At 41.0% G+C, this 24,752-nt stretch overlaps 1 protein-coding gene across 1 annotated transcript in view; it reads right to left on the bottom strand.

Moving 5' to 3' along the window:
* RAMP1 (receptor activity modifying protein 1) overlaps positions 1–4,934 on the bottom strand; it is a 55,185-nt gene extending 50,251 nt beyond the window's left edge. The window contains exon 1 of the mRNA XM_044304979.1: positions 2,566–4,934. Coding sequence (XP_044160914.1) covers positions 2,566–2,617 — 52 coding nt within the window. The 5' untranslated portion in view covers positions 2,618–4,934. The remainder of the gene's footprint in view (positions 1–2,565) is intronic.
* Positions 4,935–24,752: the final 19,818 nt, after the last annotated feature.

Raw genomic sequence — 24,752 nt, 5'->3', positions numbered from 1 at the left:
GACCGGGTCGGGATCCCTGCTTCTCACCGGTCCTGCGAACCGCCTGTAATTTTAACAAACGGTTCGGCAGAACCGGAGAGAACCGGCTGGATCCCATGCCTGGGTCTCAGAGCTCAAAGCGCCAACAATCTAATCTTTTAATAAGTGCCTACAACATATCAAAAGTTTGTTCAAAGTACAAGTAAAAGAGTGGGACCTGTGCATAGGCTCTGCGCACGACCAGTCACCTTTCACAGCCTACTCTGAAGTGCAGAACACCAGGACCTATCCTTAGAATAGGTCATCAATATCAGATCGGCAGAGGGTCTGACTCCCAACACCCCTGCCAATCAGCTATTTGAAGAGAAGGCAGTGCTCGTACAAGCACTGCCTTCTCTGCTCTGTTTACCTGCTTCCGCAGCAAATGTAATGCTTACCATCATAATTGCTGCGGCAAGCAGACAAACAGGGCAGAGAAGGCAGTGTTCTCTTCAAACAGCTGATTGTCGGGGTGCCGGTATGGGGATAGGTCATCAATAGTAAAATGTGGACAACCCCTCTAAGCAATGAAAAAAATGGAACAGATAGTTACACTGTTATATAGGTTGAAAAAATGCACATGTCCAAGTTCGTAACAGAAGCCCTAATGTTCTGACGGATCATTGACCTCATTGGCTTACTGTGAGGTCTGTTAGGATTTTTGTTGTGGTCATTGTTTTGACAAGAACAGTGATGCTTGTAGCTGCATTCTTCCCATCACATTATGGTGAATTGCCACTGGGACCTCTGAAGCAGATGTGAACAGAGCCTTACTGCAAAGTCACCTGTGAATTGACCAATGGTATTTACTTAAAAAAAAGAAAAAATAGTATTAGTATATGTATTTTGCGGTCCGCAAAAAAGACGGATGATGTCCGTGTGCATTCCGTATTTTGCGGAACCGGACAGCTGGCCCCTTATAGAACAGTACTATCCTTGTCTATAATGCGGACAATAATAGGACATGTTATTTTTTTTTTGCGGAACGGAAATACAGACATACGGAAACAGAATGCATGAGTAACTTCTGTTTTTTTTTTTTTTTGCAGACCCATTGAAATGAATGGTTCAGTATACGGTCCGCAAAAAACTCTGTAACGGACACGGAAAGAATATACGTTTGTGTGCAAGAGGCCTTAGATGCAGTAGCATCTCCAGCTGCAAATAAAAAGATGGTCCAGGTATACATCTTACATAGTACTTGATCCCCGCTCTAGACCCAAGCATGGTGATTGATAGTAACGCTTTATCTCAGGATCACGCTCAATTCTCATAATTCGTTTTGTATACTTTTGAAAATGTTCATAATTATAGTACACTATTGTTTACGTCTGTCATTGGGAACTTTGATTTATGCTCCTTTACCCTTGGAATGAATAAAAAAATATTTCCAGATGCATAAGGGAGATAAAAACATATCACACTAGTCACATCTGTACCATAGGCTTCATCTGAGTACCCAGCCCAAAAAATACAACTTGAGGTATCAAAATTTCAACAGATTGTAAAATTTTCTGTTATTTGCATGAAAAACACATGACCAGATCGTCGTTAATTGGGATAGACTGTCAAAGCTGTCCACATTTCTGTGGTCAGTTTTAGTGGTAGCTTGGATTTTGGTGTTTGCATGTGCAATCCCACAAGGTGAAATAATATTTTTTTTTAACTCATTGACAGTACTGCATCAGTAATGCCATAGGATGCAAAATGTCACGTAGCATAATATATTTGGCATATGCTGCTAGGGTTATTAGCCACTTTTCCTACTACCGGATGATTGGCGTATATAAATGGTGCAGGCATTTAATGAATTTGGAGCATACTACAACTTCTCTCAGTCACATCTCAGGGGTCCCGCAAACTCCGACACTCCAGCTGTTGTGAAACTACAACTCCCAGCATGCATACTTCCTCTCTACTCTTCTCAGAACTCTCATAGAAATGAATGGAGCATGCTGGGAATTGTAGTTTTACAACAGCTGGAGTGCCGAAGGTTGCTGATCCCTGTTCTAGATACTAGATGCCATTGGGCTACTCAGCGATTGATAACCTTTTATTGCTAAACATGAATAAAAACTATGTTTTAGGTAACAGTAATAATAAAATATGTACTTTTTGGTCTGTTTTGCTTAGTAAATTTCCCTCGCTGTTTACATATTTATTGGCGAGGACAATTATATTTGAACACAAAAACAACATCTCTGCTACCTGCCCATAGCAGCCAATAAAGAAGATGCCCTGACACCTGAGAGTTCAGATATTTTCAAGTTGCTATACAATAATTTTGTTCTATCACCTTACAGAATAGGACATAAGGCAGATTACATCAGTGCTATGAAGAACAGGTATACTCTCAGGGAGCAAGCAGGTAGGTTGGACAGGAAGGCAGATATCAAATATTTGTCAGATGTGTCACAGGACAAGCACCTCTGGGTGGTGACATAAAATCGTTATGGTAATTACAAACATTTGGATGTTACACCACAAGAGTCATAGGTAGAACTGCATAAGATTGCATTACAGATGACATGCTGAAAAGTCTCTTACCTAGAAGGATCCAGAGGAGATGTCTGGATGTAAGGAGAAATCCCAGGTTCATTTCTGGACAAATTGTCCACAGCTTAGGGTGCTTTGTAGAAAAACATTGATCATCTGACTATACAAGTCTGGGCTCCCCACTCTCAGTATATAAAGAACCAGGCAATTCCAGGAGAAAGAGAACTTCCAAATACCCCCAAGATGATGAGGGAGGTTCTTAAATAGACCAACCAACGTGTGGGTGTTTTATGGTCCTCAGAAAACAAAGGTGCACTGCTCAATCTTAGAAGATGCACCAAGAGCACTCTACAGTTCGGATTCTGTATGTGGCTTATCCTTCTTTACTGGAGATTTGGAAAAGTCCTCTTTGATATCTGCTGAACAACTGCAGGGGATGTCTCTCAGGAAAGCCTATGTATCCTATGTCTCATTCATCTTGCACTGCTTTAGATTATTTTCTGGTTGCTGATAAACACTTCCATGAAGTTCTAGGTCTCTCCTGGTTGAGCAGGTTGTGATCTTTTCTCCTAAGGATGGCTTTGATGAGGATGTGTGGAAGCCCCCTCTTAGCTGCAGGTCTGTTTGTGTGTGGGTGGATAGGATTAGCCTTCACTCTGTGTAGGTGGAGGGGTTTTCTTCACGACTTCTGTAGGTGTGTAGCTCCAGGCTCTCCAGTGCCTTTGTATAGATAGGGAGGATCCTGTCTGCTCCTGTGTAAAGTAGTAAGTGGAGGGTCTCCTGGCTCTCCAAGTTCTTTTCTGTTGCTTGCATCTAAGTTTAGATCCAGATCTGACATAAATAGGATCTGTAGGAAGAGCCTGCAGCTGAGATCTTGAACTATAATGCCAGGAATGCTTCTGTCATTGGGCTGCTAGTGTATGTGGTGCTGATTGCAGGATCACACAGTACAGCTGGGAGGACTGTCTCCTTCTGTAATAGAATTCTTGAGTTTTCTGACTTCGGTGCTGCTTCCAGCCACATTGACAGTGCAGAAACTGCAGCAGTACTTGTCATTTCCAGTTGTCCTTGCAAGCTGATCATGCCACATTCATGAGATTCTCTCTGCACTTCCTGTAGTACAGTAGCCACCTATTACCTACCTTGTTAACACATGCATTTAATGTCTGAAAACACAGGAGCAGTAAAGGGATTATTTAACTAGTGCATACTGGCAATTATTTGAACTAGTTTTAGGCTTCCTTCACACACATTATTATAATTTTTTTACTGCTAGTTGTTTGCATGCAATTTTTAGTTTTTTTTTTTAGCAATTTTTATGTTAATTCCTATTTGAATGTATTTTTTCCTAGACGTTTTGCGTGTATGGAGAAAGGTAAGAAAATGCATGTAAAAAATGTCACAGCTTCTGCATATGTGCGGTAAAAATGGACCCAAATTTAAAAAAACTGTCACTAGCAAAAAATTTAAATACTTGTTTGTCTTGCATTTCTTAATTCCCAAAGACTTTCAGCTAAGGCTAGCCTCACACTAGCGCTAAATTGTTCCCCCATCAGGATAACTGTTATATTGTCGGTATTTTCAGTCTGCGTTGTGCCCTTATGTTTTTCTTTTTTTTGTTAAAAATGTTAGCAGGTGTGTTAAAGAAACCTTAAAAAATCTGAAGGGTACACATCACATGCAGGTGCATTTGACATAATAAAACTGTATTTAACATGGTGATTTTTAATGATTCCATGAGCGCTTAACTTGTGGGCTTTAAAAAGGGCTCAACTGCATGGCCGCATTATGGATCCATGTTGTAACCGCGATTTTATACATTTTGGGGGATTCCGTGGGAATAGATGAGAAAAAAAATTGTGGTTTGCTCCACTGCACACTTCTGCAGACTTCCTTTTAGTTAGAAATGCGATCATGGAGGTACCATACAACTGCAATCCCTACAGGTAACAGCAGCGAGCATGAGCTTTTTGCTTAAAGTGGTTCTCCAGGAATGAAACAAAAATTGCCTCAAGCAAGCTGTCCTTGAATGTAAGGAGAACTGGTTATGACCACTTGCAGAGCTGGCAAGGGGGCATGGGGAAGGAGCCTCACCTCACTGCTCTACAATAGATGGTAATGATGTGATCCTGCCTATGATATGCCATCATGGCTGAGCAGCCCAACAGGAATGCTCACCAATATGTAGTATATACAAGAGCCAGAGGGTAGTGTGTAGTGAGGCCCACCCCCTCAACCCCCCAGGCAGGTCTGCAAGTGGAGACCACCAGTCTTGCTTACATTCTAGGACTGGTCACTTGTGGCTTTTTTAAGTCATTCCCGGAGAACTCCTTTAAATCATTTGCCTGCATGATTTACAATTTCCCAAGGCAAAATCATTTCAAGAAATTAAATATTTGTATTGTTCTGCACAGGAATTTCTTAATTTAAATCATACCAAATAAAGGGGTTGTCTGGGTTTAGAGCTGAACCCGGGCATACCCTTATTTACACCCCGGCAGCATCCCTGAGGCTAGCATCGGAGCATCTCATGCTCTGATGTGCTCCCTTGCCCTGCGCTAAATAACGCAGGGCACTGGCTCTTTTGTTTATCATAACACACTGCCGGGTGGAAACTTCCGTCTGGCAGTGTGTTCGGTGACATCACTGGCTCTGATGGGCAGGCTTTAGCGCTGGCTAGGGCAGTACTAATAAGCCCGCCCATCAGTGCTGGTGACATCACCTGGCTTCCTGGCAGCCCCATGGACAGACCCGGTACGTCACTCAATTTAGCGCAGGGCAAAGGAGAGCATCAGAGCATGAACTGCACTGATGCACAAGTCAGGGGGGGTGCCTGGGTGAAAATGGAGGTATGTCCGGGTTCAGCTCTGATCCCGGACAACCCCTTTAACTATATAGTGTTTTTAGAGGAAATTGTGTGCCCCCCTCCAATGATGTCACTTTCTCATTAGGGCTGAATGGGGGAAAAAAAGATCTAAAAACCCCATAATAAGCCAACACAATTCATGTATTTTATTTTTTTTTCTGCCAAAAAAGCTGTTTATGGGACAAAAAAAATGCCATGATCCCCCCCCCCCCAAAAAAAACCCCAAAAACATCAAGAGTGAAAAAACAGCGAAGGAAAAAAAAACTTATGTCCTTCAGACCTGTAGAACTTTTCCACCTGTCAGAAATGATCAACATAGATTAGTAAACCTCATGGAGTAATTGGCGCTTACAATTTGAGTGTCCATTATTCCTCCTAACAAGTTTGTTTTAGTAAATAATTGCATTCTCTGCAACAGTTTTGTTTTCAGCTGGGGTGTGTCCCTATACAGACATTGTTCAATCAGTACTGACCGTGTCAAACTGTGTAGGAACACACCCCTTTGAAAAGTGAATGGTAACACCCAATTGTCAAGTTATATATACATTTCTAAGAATAATAGAGGAACAGCACAACACAGTTCTTTAAAGAAGAAAAATTTGTCACAGAATTGTTATTTTATATAAGTACTGTATTTACTTAAACAGGGATGGCAGGACTTCTTCATGGGTTTAACCCCTTAAGGAGGACCGCCGTATATACAGCAGAAGGGTTTAAAGACGGCACCGATGCGGAAGCTCTACAAACGCCATAGACAGCAGACAACTGAAAGCAATGTCCATGATCAGTGATAACGCCGATCACAGACATTTAATCCCTCAGATGCAGTGGTCAATTGCGAGATTGAGGGAATTGTTCTGTTACTGTGGAAGCCTCAGAAGGGCTCCACAGGAACATAATAATACTCCTATAAGCTGTAATGTTAAAGGGAACCTGTCTACAATGCTGCCCTCACTGTCACTTCTGGGCTAGCATTCAATACTTTTACAGTACTGACAGAAGGGAGATGAGTCTGATGAGACTTGTGGCTCTGCCCTCAGCCTCCTGCCCATGAGTCTCCGGTTTCTTTTCAGGATGTGAGGAGAGCAGGACCACGACTCTCATCAGACTAATCTCCGTTGCAGCACTGGAGTAGGCTGTAGGGTTTGGCCTGTCAGTACTGTAAAGGTATTGAATACAAGCCCAGAAGTGACAGCCTGGTGAAATCGGCGAGCCTGTCACTATAATGTGCTGCTCTCAATCAAGGCAGCATAGAAGAGGTGACAGGTTCCCTTTAAAGTCCCATAGGGGAACTTAAAAGAAGTGAAAAAAATAAATGTAAAACTTTAAAATAATAATAATAAATCACCCCCCTTCCCATAAATAAAAAATAAAGATCATTATTATCACCATGTCCCAAAATGCCTGTGCTATTAAAATACAGTGAATGCCATAACTGAAAAAATCTAAATGTCTGAATCGTCATTTTTTTCATTGCTTCACCTCCAAAAAAATTGAATAAGAAGTGATAAAAAAAAAAAAAAAAGTCACACATTCTCCAAAATGGTATCAATAAAAACTACAGATTGCACTGCAGAAAATGAGCTCCACTATGGAGGGGGGGGGGGGGGGGGGTCAGAATATGGTGATGTAAAGAAAAAAAGTTTTCCTTACAAAGTTTTTAGTTTTTTTTCAGCATTAGAACAGAAGAAAAACTATATAAAAATGTGGTATCACTATAATCCTACTCACTCGGAGAATGTTAAAGAAACCCATAAAACTATGACGGAATTTTCCCAATTCCACCTGATTTTGATTTTTTTTCTTTTCAGCTTCCTACTACATCGTATGCAATATAAAATGGAGCCATTGGAAAGTACAACTTGGCCACAGAAAACAAGTCTTCATAAGGCTATGTGAGATATAAAAAAAAAAGTTATGGCTCCTGAAAGACTGGGGGCTAAAAAACTAAAATTAGCCCTGTCCTTAAGGGTTAAGACCATTTGTGGTCTGTGTTTCTAGATTATTTTTTTCTTCAAAAAAACAAACAAACCAAGAACAAATTCCATCAGAAGGAAAAAAGGAAACAGGATAACCTCTTTTTGAACATAGGCACGTTGAAAAGCAGAAATTGCAATTTAAGGGCCAGTTCACGTGGCTGGTTTTGAAAAACACATTCTAAAAAATCTGCGCTGAATCCTCCGTTTTTTTTTCCCAGTGTTTTTTCACATACTTTTTTTTAACCAATGATCATTCCCTTCAATACAAAGCTGTATTTTCAGCTCAAGGTTTTTGTGCCCAAAATATGTATGAACTTACATGGAGCATTTTTTTTTTTAATGCTTACCATTCATTTCAATGGGAGATTCAGCACATACGGTATTCTGCCCCAAGATGGGGCATGCTGCTTCTTTTTTGCACTTAGAAAAAGAAAAGAAAGTGCTGCTTCCCATTGAAATGAAAGGGAGGCGCTTTGGAGGTGTTTTTTGGAGCCGATTTTGAGGCGGAAACGCTTCAATAAATGTCTATAAGGACAGGAGTAGGGCGTATTGTCGCTAGGGATGTAGAGAAAGATGGGGAGAGCGTACAATAGGGTAGTATGTCTGAGCAAGATTGTCAATAATGTAAAGCAAAATTGGATGCTCACCTTATAGGGTTGTGCAAAGTATAGGCACAACCCTATTGTATGCTTTCCTATGTGGTCATTCACTGGGTATGCTGCCGCAGGACCGAACCTTTAGGATAGAGTTACCCAATCTCACGGAAAGGTTTGCCATAATTTGGGGTCAGATCTCTGTAGGGCGCAAGGAACACCAAGGACAACTGTTGCAGTGTTAAAATCTTCTTTATTTTAACTACGCGTTTTGGGGATACTCCGGTCCCCTTCATCAGGTTCAAGATGCTTAATAACAGTTTGGTGATCACAAGTTCTTTTTATGTGAAGAAAAAAAAAAAAAAAAAAAAAAACACGTGTGGATGGCACCAATATCAACAGCACCACCCACAGGTGTCGCTTCCCCGGACATTTTACAATTCATGTTATAAGGACTATCATACAAGGGTCACATGAATAAATCTAATCTGTGAACTTTTTATTATTAAAAGAAAAAAACTGTATAAAAGAGCCGCCCAAAGCAGTTTTGGGGGTTCCGAATCACGTGATCCCCGATACGGGGACACGTGACTGGTTGCTATGGTGAAAGGACGCTTTGTGGTGACAGACTAGTTCTACGGGATATGTGCAGTCCCAGTGGTGTTAGGGGAGCGCACTACTCTCCCGTTGGCAGTAATCGTTGGCTTAAGTGGTGATCTTAAGTGAAGAGCGAAGATCGCTATTTAGCAGGTGCCCCGGTCACGTGAGGTGCTATGGCCACGGTCATGAAAATGTCTATATGGTATGCATTACCAGCACCCTATCTTCAGTGGGAGCAAAAATAGAGATATAACAGGAACCGTTCACAATATTCCAATAGTTAATCTAATAAACGCATCAAATCCTCCGCTGCAAACGGCAGGGCGTCAATCCATTCAGGTCACTCACTACCTGTAGTAAAGTATGGAAAAGTTTTATAAGGGAAACTTTTTAGTCAGTAAGTTTTAGTTCACATTACTATGTTGGGTCCAATCACATTCGTTTCTTTGCGGATGAAGTTGCTGTATGTTATTGCAGAGCAGCCGTGCATATTAGGTCTCGTTCATATGTCAGTGAACCATGGACGTGAGCTCTGTGTGTTCTCCATGGACAGCACATGTATCCATCGACCTTAATGTGCTTATTCACACATCAGTGGAAAACCAATGGAGAAATTCACTACTCTGGTGCATGAAGTAGACCAAACGGGCCATTGAAGTTTTGGGTTCTGTGAAACTACAGATTGCACCCAGTCAGTGGTTTTTATGGACTATTGGTGGGAGATGCTCTGGAAAGACCCTTTCTGCTTCAACAAATCATACCACTGGGGCAGACATCCCATCAGGTTTCCATAGAGCTCACAACCACTGGATAAATTAGCAGTACCATTAAACAGGTCAGCGCTGTGTAATGACAACATACAGCGCATTCCTCCTTGAGTATAAACAGATGACCTACAAAGGACCTACTTCTCCTGTTCTATTAGTGTGCCCCTTGAAGTATGGTTATCTTGAATGTATGTTTTAAGTTGTCAAATAAAGGTCTTTACAGTTGATGTATACATTTCTTAAACCTTAAACTTAGATATTTTTAGGTATAACCTCCTTTTGAACCGTTAAAATATTTGGTCTCTCCTGTCACTAATGTTCTTGATAGATATAAAGACTGGGAGGAATGTCGTATCCCATACCATGTAGTTTTCTAAAATCCATGCTCTCGTACTAGGCCAATCAAATGGCAAGGATTTGCAGTTTGGAGGTAGTCCGTTACTTACCAGGTTTGTCACATTTTTCCAGCTAAATGTACAAATCATTTTTGGTCTTAAAGGGGTTCTCCGGGAATTAAGAAAATGAAAATACTTAAATATGACTTTTATTATAAATATATTCCCAAATACCTTTCATTATTTATAATGGCTCGTTTTGTCTGGGGAGCAATCATCAGGGGAAACAAAATGGCCACTGTCCCATTAGTTCACACAAAACCTGTCCTGATCACACATGCCTCCTCCTCCTCTCTACTTGTCAGGGATTATTATCCTAAATACAGGTGAGAACTTAAGCTGAATCTCTGGGGAATTTAGTTCATGAGACGACATGAAGTACAGAGGGGACGGACAGGAGAGACTGTTGTAATGGAGACTGTAAAAAAGAGCTACTGCTTATTAGCAACACCTCACTCTCCTCTCATGTCTCCTCGTCTCCATTCCCCGAGATTCACCTGTATTCAGTATCATGATTCCTGACAAGCAGAGCAGAGAGGAGGATGAAGCGGCTCTATGGCTCATTGTGGTGAAGTAACTTGTTCTCCTGTGTGATTAGGACAGGTTTTGTGTGTACTGATAGGACGGCAGCCATTTTATTTCTCCTAATGATTGTTCCCTAGACAAAACAAGCCATTATAACTAATGAAATGTATTTGTGAATACATTTATTATAAAATAATATTTAAGTATTTTCATTTTTTTTTTTATTCCTGGAGAACCCCCTTAAGGGGACCATAGAAGATAGATACTGGTTGACTACTAAGGTGATTTTACTGACAACAATAAGACTATGTATATTCTCACACGCACACACAACAGCGATGAAAAACTGCCATTAAAAACTGTAAAATTGCAGGTTTTTTTTCATGAATGCCTGACAAGTAGTCATTAAAAATAGCCCCCTTGATTTGAATGGGAGCTATTGGGAAAACAGACTAAATACGGCAGGTCCATCTTTTCATAGCCAGTATTCACAGTCCCTTTATATATATATATATATATATATATATATATATATATAAAAAGGGTTATGTGAATACACCCATAGAACATCACTATTCTGAAAATGGCAATTTTTCATTGTCGTATGACTAAAGCCTTAAAGGAGCTGTTTTACTTCAGCAGATACCCTTTATCATGTAGACAGTTAATACAAGACACTTACTAAATCATTTTTTCCATCACATTATATCGTGCTCATATCCAGGGGTTATGGCCACCGCTGTAGTGTCTGGGATGCAAGCTGCTGCGCATGTGTGCCTATGTGAGCTCCCACGGTGCCGGCCACTAGAGAGGCCAGAGCTTTTTCCTATAGTGTGCAAGCACAGCCACTGCTGCTGGATGACAGGGTGGTCATAACCCCTGGGTAGCAGTGTACAATGTAATGGAAAAATGAATCCAGCCAGCAGGAGGCGATATGGACAATCACAGTACATTAGTAAGTGCCTTGCATTAAAAGAATTTGTATACTGGTGACCTATCTTCTAATAGGCTGATCAGCTGTTTGAGAAGGCATCAGTATTCCTGTGAGCACCGCAGCCTTTTCCGTGCTCACCATTACCGTATATTGTATAGTGGATGTGGTAGGCATCGCACTTAAATGGAACTGAGCTGTGCCTAGGCCACGTGACCAATGAACGAGTCGTCACTGGCCTAGGGAAAGCTGTGAGAAGGCTGCGGCGCTACTGCAAGCTCCGCTGCATTTTTTCGAAACAGCTGATCAGGGGATGGTTCTTCCCGGGTGTTGAACCCCAGCGATCAGGTACCGATGACCTATCCAGAGGATTGGTCATCAGATCTAAAGTCTCGGAAAACCCCTTTAACTTTCTCTATATAATACATGCAATTTGCTTAAAAGGAACCTGTCCCCTAGAAAATGCCTATTAAACCGCCAGCAGTACCTTATTGCAGCCTGTAGCATGATTATAAAGGTGTCTGTGTCTTTTCTGTACCATGCGCCAAAAGTCTGAAAAAATATGGATGTGCTATGTTAACGATAGTCTTGAAGTCAAGGGGGCAGCGGTTTTCTCGCCTGAAGTCAAGCGTGCCCGCCCTCTTTGCGCTTGATTGATAGGAATTCCAATTACTTCTCCACTGGACGCTCAAACATAGTCTTGCGCGTGAGCTGTGTCCCTGCAGTGCTGGCACCTGCGCAGTGTTCCACTCCGCTGTGAGGTAGGCTCAATGATAAGGCACTTGCACATGAGAGCCTGCGCATGACTACGCTCAAGCGTCCAGCAGTGAAGGAATTGGACATCCTATCAAGCAAATACTAAGGGGCTGCCCCCTTGACTTCAAGACTATCGTTTACATAGCGCACCCAGTTGAATAAAAATCTTTTTTTCAGACTTTTGGCGCATGGTACAGAAAAGACACAGACACCTTTATAATCATGCTACAGGCTGCAATAAGGTACTGCTGGCGGTTTAATAGGCATTTTCTAGGGGACAGGTTCCCTTTAAGGGAGACAACCCGTTTAATGAATTTCAAAGCAATGTGCACATTTTTGGTTGAGTGATTTCACAAACTAACGCATAGCTTGCGTTATGCAGGGTTTATTTTCCTGAAACCAAAGTAAAATGTTGTTACTGAGTTTAATAATTAAACATTTGGTGTGTTACAAATTGTATATCTTTAGTTTTAGGTGGGTGACTGTTGCCTTAGGAACTTTCAATGAGGGATATGAGTTTTAAGGACTGTACATAGTAACAATTTCTGGATTATTAATGTAAAACAACCACCTAAAAGGCAATAATACCACCAGTGACATCTACAGACTAAATGAAGGTACTACATAACAATGTTAGACTATAGAATTTCAAATTCAAGTATAAATAAATGTTTAGGTTGAGTTTACACCTCAGTTATTTGGTCAGTTATTTCCATCCGTTATTGAGAGCCAAAACCAGCAGTGAAGCCTACTCAGAGATCAGGGTTAATGATTTGATTTGCACATATTGTGTTTTTGACCTGCACCTAGTTTTGGCTGATCGAAATAACGGACCAAATAACTGAAGTGTGAACTCAGTCTAAGGGCTCATGCACATGACCGTATGTAATTTTGCGGTTTGCAAAAAACGTATCCGCAAAATATCAGTGTACATTCCGTATTTTGCGGAACGGAACAGCTGGCCCTTCATAGAACAGTACTATCCTTGTCTGTAATGCGGACAATAATAGGACATGTTCTACTCTTTTTTTTTTGTGGACCCATTGGAATAAATGGTTCTGCATACGGTCCGGACACGGAAAGAAAATATGTTCGTGTGCATGACCCCAAGGCTACATGCTCACAACTGTGCTGTGTTTTGCGGTCCACAAATTGCAAAACAAACAAGAATAGGACATGTTTTTTTTTTTTTGTGAGACTACTTAACGGAGCAACAGATGCGGACAGCACACGGTGCGGCTCCATTGAAATAAATTGCTCCGCATCTGAGCCACAAAAAATGCATGAGGCCTAAGTTTCACAACTGTTGATGAAATTAAGTAGTAAGTGGTACATTTCCCTGCAGAGCCACCAAAGGGGAAAATGAATCATTACAAAGTAGCCATTCAGGTTATTATCTGTGTAAGGGCTCATTCACATGAACGTGGTTTGATTTCGCATCCGAGATGATTTTTTTGTGGTTTAGATGTGGACCGATTCACTTCCGCATCCGTTGCTCCGTTCCATGGCCCCGCAAAAATTATAGATCATGTCCTATTCTTGTCGGTTTTTCGGATAAGAATAGGCATTTCTATATGGGCCTCGTGTTCCGCAAATTGTGGAAGGCACACGGAGAGCAGCTGTATTTTGCGGATCCACAATTTGCTGACTGCAAAACACGACACTTTCGTGTGCATGAGCCCTTACGCAGAACAGGTTCTCCAGAGTGAGAGACTTTCCTCTCGGGCCTAGAAATAAAGATCCTGAACGTGGGACCCCAAATGATTTATAAATTCAATATACAGTGTTTAAAAGTGTTTATTCCAAACTAAACAACCCCTTTAAAGTTTATGGAGTCTATCCATGCTGCAAGGGAATCTAAATTCAGGAGAGCAGAACCCACACATGCAATTGTGTTCAAAATAATAGCAGTGTGTTTTAAAAAGCGAATAAAGCTCAAAATTCTTCTAATAGCTTTTATTTCTATACACACAAATGCATGGGGAACACTACACATTCTATTCCAAATCAAAACGTGAAGAAAAGTATATCAAATTTGTGTTGTTCCTCTAAACAAAATAGCAGTGTTTGTATTCTTCTTTACAAACTCAAACATTCACTATATAAACTGAAACATTTTGAAGATTTTGCTTTCCTTTGAATCACTTAACTAACATTTAGTTGTATAACCACTGTTTCTGTTGTACATCTGTGTTGCATGGAGTCAACCAACTTCTGGCCCTGGGAACAGGTATTCCAGCCCATGATGATTGGACTACATGCCACAGTTCTTCTCTATTTCTTGGTTTTGCCTCAGATCCTGCATTTCTTATGTCACCCCACAAGTTTTCTATTGGATTAAGATCCGGGGATTGGGCTAACCACTCCATAACGTCAATCTTGTTGGTCTGGAACCAAGATGTTGCACGTTTACTGGTGTGTTTGGGGTCGTTGTCTTGTTAGAACATCCATTTCAAGGGCATTTCCTCTTCAGCATAAGGCAGCATGACCTCTTCAAGTATTCTGAGGTATTCAAACTGATCCATGATCCCTGGTATGCGATAAATAGGCCCAACACCGTAGTATGAGAAACATGCCCATATCATGTTGCTTGTGCCACCATGCTTCATTGTCTTCATAGTGTACTGTGGCCTGAATTCAGTGTTTGGGGGCCATCTGACAAACTGTCTCCGGCCACTAGACCCAAGAAGTACAATCTTACTTTCATCAGTCCACAAAATTTTTCTTTAGGCCAATCAATGTGCTCTTTGGCAAATTGTAACCTTTTCAGCATGTCTTTTTTTCAACATTGGGACTTTGCGGGGGCTTCTTGCAGATAGCTTGTCTTCACATAGGCATCTTCTAATTGTAACAGTACTCACAGGTAACTTTGGACCTTCTTTGATCTTCCTGGAGCTGATTGTTGGCTGAGTCCTTGCCTTTTAGGCTATTCTATCCATTCGAATGGTACTTTTTCGCTTTCTTCCACGTCTTTCAGGTTTTGGTTGCCATTTTAAAGCATTTGCGATAATTTTAGCTGAGCAACCTATCATTTTCTGCACTTCTTTATAGGTTTCCCCCTTGCCAATCAACTTTTTAATCAAGGTATGCTGTTCTTCTGGACAATGTCTGAAACGACCCATTTTCCTCAGAATTTCAGAGAGAAATGCACTGTAACAAGCATGTACAACATTTGCTGCCATCCTCCCTTAAATAAGCAAATAGTGGCCAATAGGATGGAGAAAGGCGCTCATAGGGTAAGTTCAGCAAATCAAATTTCTACTAAAAGAAAATGGTTTGCTCACTTATTGGGGTTGCATCAATTGGACGCAACCGCAATGAAGATCAAATATGGATGAGTAACGGTTGGTGCAGCCTAGATTCGTCCGATCGCCTTGGGCAGGGGCCACCCTGCCACTTGGATAACGGTATGAAAGCAAGAAACGCTGAACTTTACGTAGAGCGCATGGACCACAAAGGGCGCACAAAGACAACCGGTCGTGGGCAAAGTTTTTGGTTACGGCAGTGTTCAATTTATTCGTAGGACAACGCGTTTCGGGGTGCTAAAGTCCCCTTTATCAAGTCTAAAATAAAGGTTGATAAAAAAGCATGTATAGGGAAAACACAAAATCTGCGCTCATCTATAACAATATATATAGCAAATAAATAATGAATGATATATTTTTATATATATATATATTTTTTTTTTAATACCCATCTAAAAAAAAATATATATATATATATATATATATATATATATACACAGTACAGACCAAAAGTTTGGACACACCTTCTCATTCAAAGAGTTTTCTTTATTTTCATGACTATGAAAATTGTAGATTCACACAAAAGTGTGAAACAACTGAAAATATGTCATATTCTAGGTTCTTCAAAGTAGCCACCTTTTGCTTTGATTACTGCTTTGCACACTCTTGGCATTCTCTTGATGAGCTTCAAGAGGTAGTCACCTGAAATGGTTTTCTTTTCACAGGTGTGCCCTGTCAGGTTTAATAAGTGGGATTTCTTGCCTTATAAATGGGGTTGGGACCATCAGTTGTGTTGGGGAGAAGTCTGGTGGATACACAGCTGATAGTCCTACTGAATAAACTGTTAGAATGTGTATTATGGCAAGAAAAAAAGCAGCTAAGTAAAGAAAAACGAGTGGCCATCATTACTTTAAGAAATGAAGGTCAGTCAGTCCGAAAAATTGGGAAAACTTTCAAAGTGTCCCCAAGTGCAGTCACAAAAACCATTAAGCGGCTACAAAGAAACTGGCTCACATGCGGACCGCCCCAGGAAAGAAAGACCAAGAGTCACCTCTGCTGCGGAGGATAAGTTCATCCGAGTCACCAGCCTCAGAAATCACAGTTTAACAGCAGCTCAGATTAGAGACCAGGTCAATGCCACACAGAGTTCTAGCAGCAGACACATCTCTAGAACAACTGTTAAGAGGAGACTGTGTGAATCAGGCCTTCATGGTAGAATATCTGCTAGGAAACCACTGCTAAGGACAGGCAACAAGCAGAAGAGACTTGTTTGGGATAAAGAACACAAGGAATTTACATTAGACCAGTGGAAATCTGTGTTTTGGTCTGATGAGTCCAAATTTGAGATATTTGGTTCCAACCACCGTGTCTTTGTGCGACGCAGAAAAGGTGAACGGGTGGACTCTACATGCCTGGTTCCCACAGTGAAGCATGGAGGAGGAGGTGTGATAGTGTGGGGGTGCTTTGCTGGTGACACTGTTGGGGATTTATTCAAAATCGAAGGCATACTGAACCAGCATGGCTACCACAGCATCTTGCAGCGGCATGCTATTCCATCCGGTTTGCGTTTAGTTGGACCATCATTTATTTTTCAACAGGACAATGACCCCAAACACACCTCCAGGCTGTGTAAGGGCTATTTGACCATGAAGGAGAGTTATGGGGTGCTGCGCCAGATGCCCTGGCCTCCACAGTCACCGGACCTGAACCCAATCGAGATGGTTTGGTGTGAGCTGGACCGCAGAGTGAAGGAAAAAGGGCCAACAAGTGCTAAGCATCTCTGGGAACTCCTTCAAGACTGTTGGAAAACCATTTCAGGTGACTACCTCTTGAAGCTCATCAAGAGAATGCCAAGAGTGTGCAAAGCAGTAATCAAAGCAAAAGGTGGCTACTTTGAAGAACCTAGAATATGACATTTTCAGTTGTTTCACACTTTATTGTTATGTATATAATTCCACATGTGGTAATTCATAGTTTTGATGCCTTCAGTGTGAATCTACAATTTTCATAGTCATAAAAATAAAGAAAACTCTTTGAATGAGAAGGTGTGTCCAAACTTTTGGTCAGTACTGTATATAATCATAAATAAAAAACATGTAATAATCAAAGAAAACAATCATATACAATAAAAGACATTGATGGTAAAACGATAGTAAAACAAAATTTCGTACACTATACCGATACTTTGTGATAGTATCTCTAATGTGTGACTGTCCCGTGTTTTTTTTTTATAGTGTACCTGTTTTTAACAGCCGTTAGACGGGTGCACTCCTGTCAATCAGCCATTAAAAACTGTCCCATTGATTTCAATGGGGTCTGTCTGGCCGTGGAAACGGCCAAAAATAGGACATGTCCTTTTTTTTTTTTAAACGGACGCTATTCACTGTTAAAAGAACGGCCATGTGAATATCCCCATAGACTTTCATCGGTGCTAAAAATGGCCGTCTGACGGCCGTTACTTTAATGGCCGTCACACGAGTATTATTCACTGTCATGTGCATGCAGCCTTAGTATTTTAGGGACCAGTTCAGTTATGAAGTCACTTTGTGGGGCTTACATAGTAGAAATCACCCATCAATTACCCCATTTTAGAAACTACACCCCTCATGTGATTCAAAGCTGATTAACTTTGTTAACCCTTTAGGTGTTCCACAAGAATTGGAGATTTCCATTTTAATCCATTAATTTTTTCAAGTAACAAATCAAACAAGCCAAACAAAATTCTAAATCTATTACCCTGATTTTGCAGTTTACAGAAACATCCCATATGTGGTTGTGAACTGCTATTTGGGCACATAGCAGAGGTCAGAAGGGAACGAGCACCATATGGTTTTTGGAGGGCAGATTTAGTTGAAATGGTTTTTGGGTGCCATGTTGTATTTGAAGAGATCATGAGGTACCCTTACAATGGAAACCCATAAAAAGTGACCCATTTTGGAAACTACAACTCTCGAAGAATTTAGTAAGGGGTGTACTGAGCACTTTGACCCTACTGGCGTTCTATGGAATTTAGAAACATATACGGCTGTAAAAATAAAAAAATTATTTTCTTCCAATAAAATGTTGCTTTAGCCATAACTTTTTCATTTTCACAAGGAGTAACAGAAGAAAAATCACCCCATAACTTGTTACCCATTTTCTCCTGAATATAGCAAAACCCATATGTGGTCATAAACAGCTGTAGGAACACATAGTAGGACTCATAAGGAAAGGAGCACCATATGGCTTTTGCAGTGCAGATTTCGATGGATTGGTTTACGGGCACCATGTTGGTATTGAACAGTCTCTGGGGTACCAGTACAGCTATTTTCTGACAACCATACATTTTTCTCTGTGTGAGGATTTCTTTTTTTGTGGGATGACTTGCCATCATCATTGGTTCTATTTCGGGGCACATACAACTTTTTATTTCACTTGTTGGGAAGCAGAATAAAGAAATACAATTCTGCCACCGCTTCTTGGATTTTGTTATTGCACACAACGTGCGGGAAGAATGACATACTACAGTCCTGATCAAAAGTTTAAGACCACTTGAAAAATGGCAAAAAATCTTATTTAGCTGGATCTTAACAAGGTTCCAAGTAGAGCTTTAACATGCAACAAGAAGAAATGGGAGTGAGAAAACATTTGAGCATTCAATTTAATGAAAACAACGAATAAACAGGCTGTTTTTTCAGCTATGCAAAAGTTTAGGACCACACCTCCAAGAAAAAACTAGTCCCTCCCAAAACAGAAATCCAACTTCCAAACATGAACTCAGTAATGAGTAGCTCCGTCGTTATTGTTCATCACTTCCAAAATTTGTTTCGGCATGCTTGATGCAAGCATTTCCATGAGGCGAGTTGGAACATTTCTCCAAGTGGTGAAGACGGCCGCATGAAGGCCATCTACTGTCTGGAACTGTTGTCCATTTTTGTAAACTTCCCTTGCCATCCATCCCCAAAGGTTCTCAATTGGATTTAGATCAGGGGAACACGCAGGATGGGCCAAAAGAGTAATGTTATTCTCTTGGAAGAAGTCCCTTGTCCTGCGGGCATTGTGTACTGTAGCGTTGTCCTGTTGAAAAACCCAGTCGTTACAACACAGACGAGGGCCCTCAGTTATGAGGAATGCTCTCTGCAACATCTGGACATAGCCAGCGGCTTCAACTGAAGGAAAAAGCACCCCAGACCATTATGGCGCCCCCTCCACTGTGGCACGTAGATAACATCTCAGGTGGGATCTGCTTGTCATGCCAGTAACGTTGGAAACCATCAGGACCATCAAGGTTACATTTTTTCTCATCAGAGAATAAAACTTTCTTCTACCTTTGAATGTCCCATGTTTGGTAATCTCTTGCAAAGTCCAAACGAACGAGCAGTTCTGTGGCGTTCAAGGAGACGAGGTCTTTGAAGACGTTTTTAGTTTTTGAAGCCCTTCAGTCTCAGATGCCGTCTGATGGTTATGCGGCTGCAGTCAGCACCAGTAAGTGACTTTAACTTGGGTCGAGGATAGTCCAATGTCTTGACGGACAGCCAATTGGATCCTCCGGCTCAGTGCTGATGAAATTTTTTTGGGTCTTCCACTTGACTTTTTTGTTCCATAACCCTCAGGATCATTTAAGAAATTCCAAATGACTGTCTTACTGCGTCCCACCTCAGCAGCGATGGCGCGCTGTGAGAGACCCTGCTTATGCAGTTCAACAACCTGACCACGTTCAAAAAGGGAGAGTTTTTTGCCTTTGTCATCACAACATGTGACTACCTGACAGAAAATGACAATGAATCCACATCTTTGCACAGATTTGGCCTTTTAAAGGGATGTGGTCCTAAAATTTGGATCAGCTGAAAACCAGCCTGTTTCAGTTTAATCTTTATTTTCAATTAATTGAATGCTCAAAAAATGTTTTGTCTCACTCATTTCTTCTTGTTGCATGTTGAAGCTCTACTTGCGAGTTCTGATACATATTAGAATTATATTGTGCAAGTCAGATATGGTGCATTAAAAGTTTAGTCACATTACAGTAGACCAGAGTAACACAGGGTTGTTTGGTACTGCAAAAAAATAAAAAAAATTATATAATTTTTTTGGGGTATCCATTCATTTAGGCTACAAAAAGGCACATCACAAATCTGCATTCAGTGGAGCCAGCCGAGTAGAGCTGTTTTTTTTTTACTAGAAATAATTCCAGTATTCTTGATGAGCAGCAATTCCCGACATAGCCACTGGACAAGAGTAGCACTTCATCTGATAAAAACCACAAGCATGGTATCTATCATATTCTTCACCTGAATGCAGCAGCTACCTTAAGGGACCAGGTCAAGAGACATGCCAGAATGTCTAAGAAAGGGTTATAAACAGATATTATAGGGCCCCATACAAAAACACGTACATTAAACAGTAAAAAATAACTGATTTCACACCCCAGATTTCTGTTGTTGATTCTTTATGAAGTGTAAGAAATTTTTATAAAATATTTTGATAAAAAATAGTCACCTTGCGACTCGCCAACTTTATCCGACTTTTGTGTTGGAGAAAGAATAGGGGGTTTTACAAATAATGGCGGCTGCATGAAAATGCAATTTTTTCATGTTGGAATTAGTTGGACTTCTGCGCAGGACCCCTCACCCTCAGCAGTTGTGTGGTCTGCTTCCATGGAAGGTATCCAATATAAATGAATAAATGCATTGATCTGTAACTGCTTCTCAGCCTATTAAATAGTATAGAGCCCCCTGTAATACATACTGTACATGAGGCACTGGTATATGTTTTGAGCAAAATGCCTAAGCCCACTCACCACGCCAAGGTTGCCTCCTCGATTGGGATCTACTCTAATTTGGCGTGGCACCACCGATGCTCCAGCACTGCACCAGCAGGCGGCGGGACCCGGCAGTCAAACTGCTGCTAGACAAAGCCACCGTGGCACTGGGTCCCAGCAACCCTTTGTGTGGTGAGTGGGCTTATGCATTTTGATCGAAATGTATACCAATGCCTCATGTACAGTACATATATATCAGGGGGCTGTATACTATTTATTACACTGAGAAGCAATGTTAAATGTGCTGAGAAGCAGTTACAGATCAATGCATATCAAGTGGATTTTTGGAGATTTCATGGACGGTATGCAGCAGCTCTAAGGTGGGAAAACCCCTTTAAGGGTAATCATACTAGGAAACCGAAAAATGATGAGAGGCTCCTATAGCTGTGATGGCTAACCTCCGGCACTCCAGCTGTGGTAAAACTACGACTCCCAAGATGTACACTTGCTTTGCTATTCTCAGAACTCCATAGAAATGAAGGGAGCATGTTGGGAGTTGTAGTTACCACAGCTGGAGTGCCGGAGGTTAGCCATTAGTGATGGACGAACATCTGCCGGACCGGTTCGCGAACGCGATCAAATGCTCCGGAAAGCGCAATTTCGCGGCGGGTTCCATTCATTGTAATGGCAGGCGAACCTGAAAAACCTTCAGCTCATATTTGCAGCCAATAAATAATTACTAGAAGTGCACAAATAGTCCCAGAACATGGACAGTGACATACCAGATGTATTAATCGAATTTGTGATCTTTTTTCAATGCAAGATATCGGAAATATAATTTTCGCATTCGCGCATATGCACTATACAGTACCCAAATGCACTATAAAGAAAGTATATTGGTATATAACACCCTGCTTCAATCAGTTTTTTTGGGGGGCGACTGGTATATCACACCAGTATAAATTATTTACACCAGTAGAAATTATTTGTTCCAATAATGCTTGTCCCTCTATATACCTGCAGTATCGCAGCAGAACCGCACACAACTGCCGCACAATACAAATGCACTATAATATACTTTCTAACATAGAAAGTATATTATAACATTGTACAAGGAAGGCAATCCATTAGAATATACATGAAGATAAAACGTAACCTTGAATAATGTTACTATGAGGACAAGAATAGGACATGTTCTATTTTTTGGCGGAAACGGAAGCACAGATGTGGATCCGCAAATGCGGAAGCGGACAGCACATTCCGGCCCCATTGAAAATGAATAGGTCTGCACCCGTTCCGCAAAATTGCAGAACAGATGCGGACCCATTTTGTGGATGTGTGAATGGAAAAGATATCCCTCAAAATGAAAATAAATTAAATTATTCAAGTTAAGCAAAAAGCATAGATGTGGTAGGCAATAAGTGTTCGGCGGCACCAAATCAGAAACCATATGTCCTATCGCAATCCGGGGGGTTTCAGTGCACATCCGTGAATCCCGGTAGAAAAGCAAAAAACCATCTATCCCTGGGCTAGATGATGATGTGGCATTGAAGGACAGGGTGGTTAAAGAACTGTCCCTGATATTGCCCTACAGGGGTTGCTATTCTGGCCCTGATAGCCTAACCACAGACCACCCACCCTGATAGGAGCGACCCCGTCAGGAACCTTACCCTATATAAAAATGGCCCTTGTAAGCCCCTAGCCCCCTGACTTCCAGGTAATCACTATAAAGATCTATGTGTTTTTGACTCATTATAAAAGTATATTATAAGTATATCGCACCCCTCTGTTTATCACACCTATCAATAGCACACCTATACCAGTCCTTAAAAGAACTTTTGTGGCCCTATTAGCTAGCGTTTGGTATCCCTAACAGCCTGTCCCTGCTCCACACAGCAATCTCTCCCTACACTGGCAAAACACTGATTGTAAAATGGCGGCCAGATCAGGTTTATTTATAAGGTGGCGGGTATGTCCATGTGCTGAAATGTCTCAATTGGCTGTCCTGTGCCACCTGAAGGATGTGTCATGGGTCAAAGTTCTTCACAATGTAAAAGAATATGGCGGGCGCGAATATCTCCATATGTTTGGCGAATCGCGAACACACAAAGTTCGCCGCGAAGCGACCGCCGGGCGAACTGCAAGGCCATCTCTATTAGCCATCACTGTCCTATAGTAGCTGCCTATAAACCACCTCAAATCAATAATCTGCTTTTAGAGGTTATTGGATTATTACAGACATTCCACTAAATACGAATGTAAGACACACACATCTTCACCTTGATGATACTTGGTGAAATATAACAACATCTGATTCTCAGCATAGAAAATCATTATTAGATTGTGCCTTACAATGACCATGGAGATAGGGTTCTGCTTTAGAGATGAATTGTAAACATTATAATCTGGACAATCCAGCAAGCAGTAGTTTCGGCACACCAGATCTCATTTTCCATTTCATGAATATATATATTCATTTTCTTCCACTTACATTATGTGTACAGAAGAGCTCAGTTTCAGCATATGCACACTAGACGTAACAAGCCTGCGATGACAAATATCCAAAACATAAATCGCCAGTGCATTTGACTGCTGTCAATCGTGAGACCTTTTATACGTACACTGGGTCAGATTTTTGCTGAAAGCATGAATTTGCTCACCATTCAAATTTTTTTTTTTTGTCTGCTTCAGAAAGAGGAATGGAAGGTTAAAATAACTGTTTTGATATATTGCTCCTGGGTTCCTATGTTAATATTACTTTATTTAGTGGGTTTGTTCCTTAGGATAGCCTCAGAAACATGCAAATAACCTACTGGATTGTAGGAACCAAACAGAACAGTTTTGAACTGCATGCACATATTATTCAATCTATTGCAAGGTTATGCAATAATCCAAATTTAGTTTTAACTATCCATATCTTTACATTAACCTCTTAACAGTGTTGCCTGAGCTTTATGACAAGCACTAACAGTTCAGCCAAAGCAGAGCTTAGGTAGCAGGGGGACACCTGCTTTAGGGAGAGTTCAGATCACTGTTATTTTTCCGTTCTTCTGAACAGTCAGAAAAAAATTGATGCATGCAGTACTTTTTTTTTCATCAAAAAAATGGATCTCAGACAGAAATGGCTGCCAAATGTGAATAACTGATGCACAGAATGCATTTTTCCCTTATTTTTCTGATTTTCTGAAGGATCAGAAGGAAAAATAACGGTGAACGTTCCCTTAACTCCTCATACAGTACCTTGCAAAAGTAATCACCCCTTTGACTTTTTTTTCGTGTTTTGGTTCCTCACAACCTGGAATTAACATGGATTGTTTGAGGATTTGCATAATTTAATTTATAGAACATGCCCACAACTTTGAAGATTTTTTTTATTTTTATTGTGAAGCAAACAACAAATAGGACAAAATAACAGAAAAAGTCAATGTGCATAACTATTCACCCCCCTAAAGTCAATACTTTGTAGAGCCACCTTTTGCGGCAATTACAGCTCCAAGTCGCTTTGGATAAGTCTCTATGAGCTTGCCGCATCTTGGGGCTCTTTCACACTTGTGTTCTTTTCTTCCGGCATAAAGTTCCGTCATCGGGGCTCTATGCCGGAAGAATCCTGATCAGTTTTATCCTAATGCGTTCTGAATGGAGAGAAATCCGTTCAGGATGCATCAGGATGTCTTCAGTTCCGGAACGGAAAGTTTTTGGGCCGGAGAAAATACTGCAGCATGCTGCGCTTTTTGCTCCGGCCAAAAATCTTGAAGACTTGCCGCAAGGCCGTATCCGGAATTAATGCCCATTGAAAGGCATTGATCCGGATCCGGCGTTAAGCTAAACGTCGTTTCGGCGCATT

This window comes from Bufo gargarizans, chromosome 8 (assembly GCF_014858855.1).
Source record: "Bufo gargarizans isolate SCDJY-AF-19 chromosome 8, ASM1485885v1, whole genome shotgun sequence".
Lineage (NCBI taxonomy): Eukaryota > Metazoa > Chordata > Amphibia > Anura > Bufonidae > Bufo > Bufo gargarizans.
Note: the sequence above shows the minus strand (reverse complement) of the source record. Positions and strands in the feature narration are given on the sequence as shown.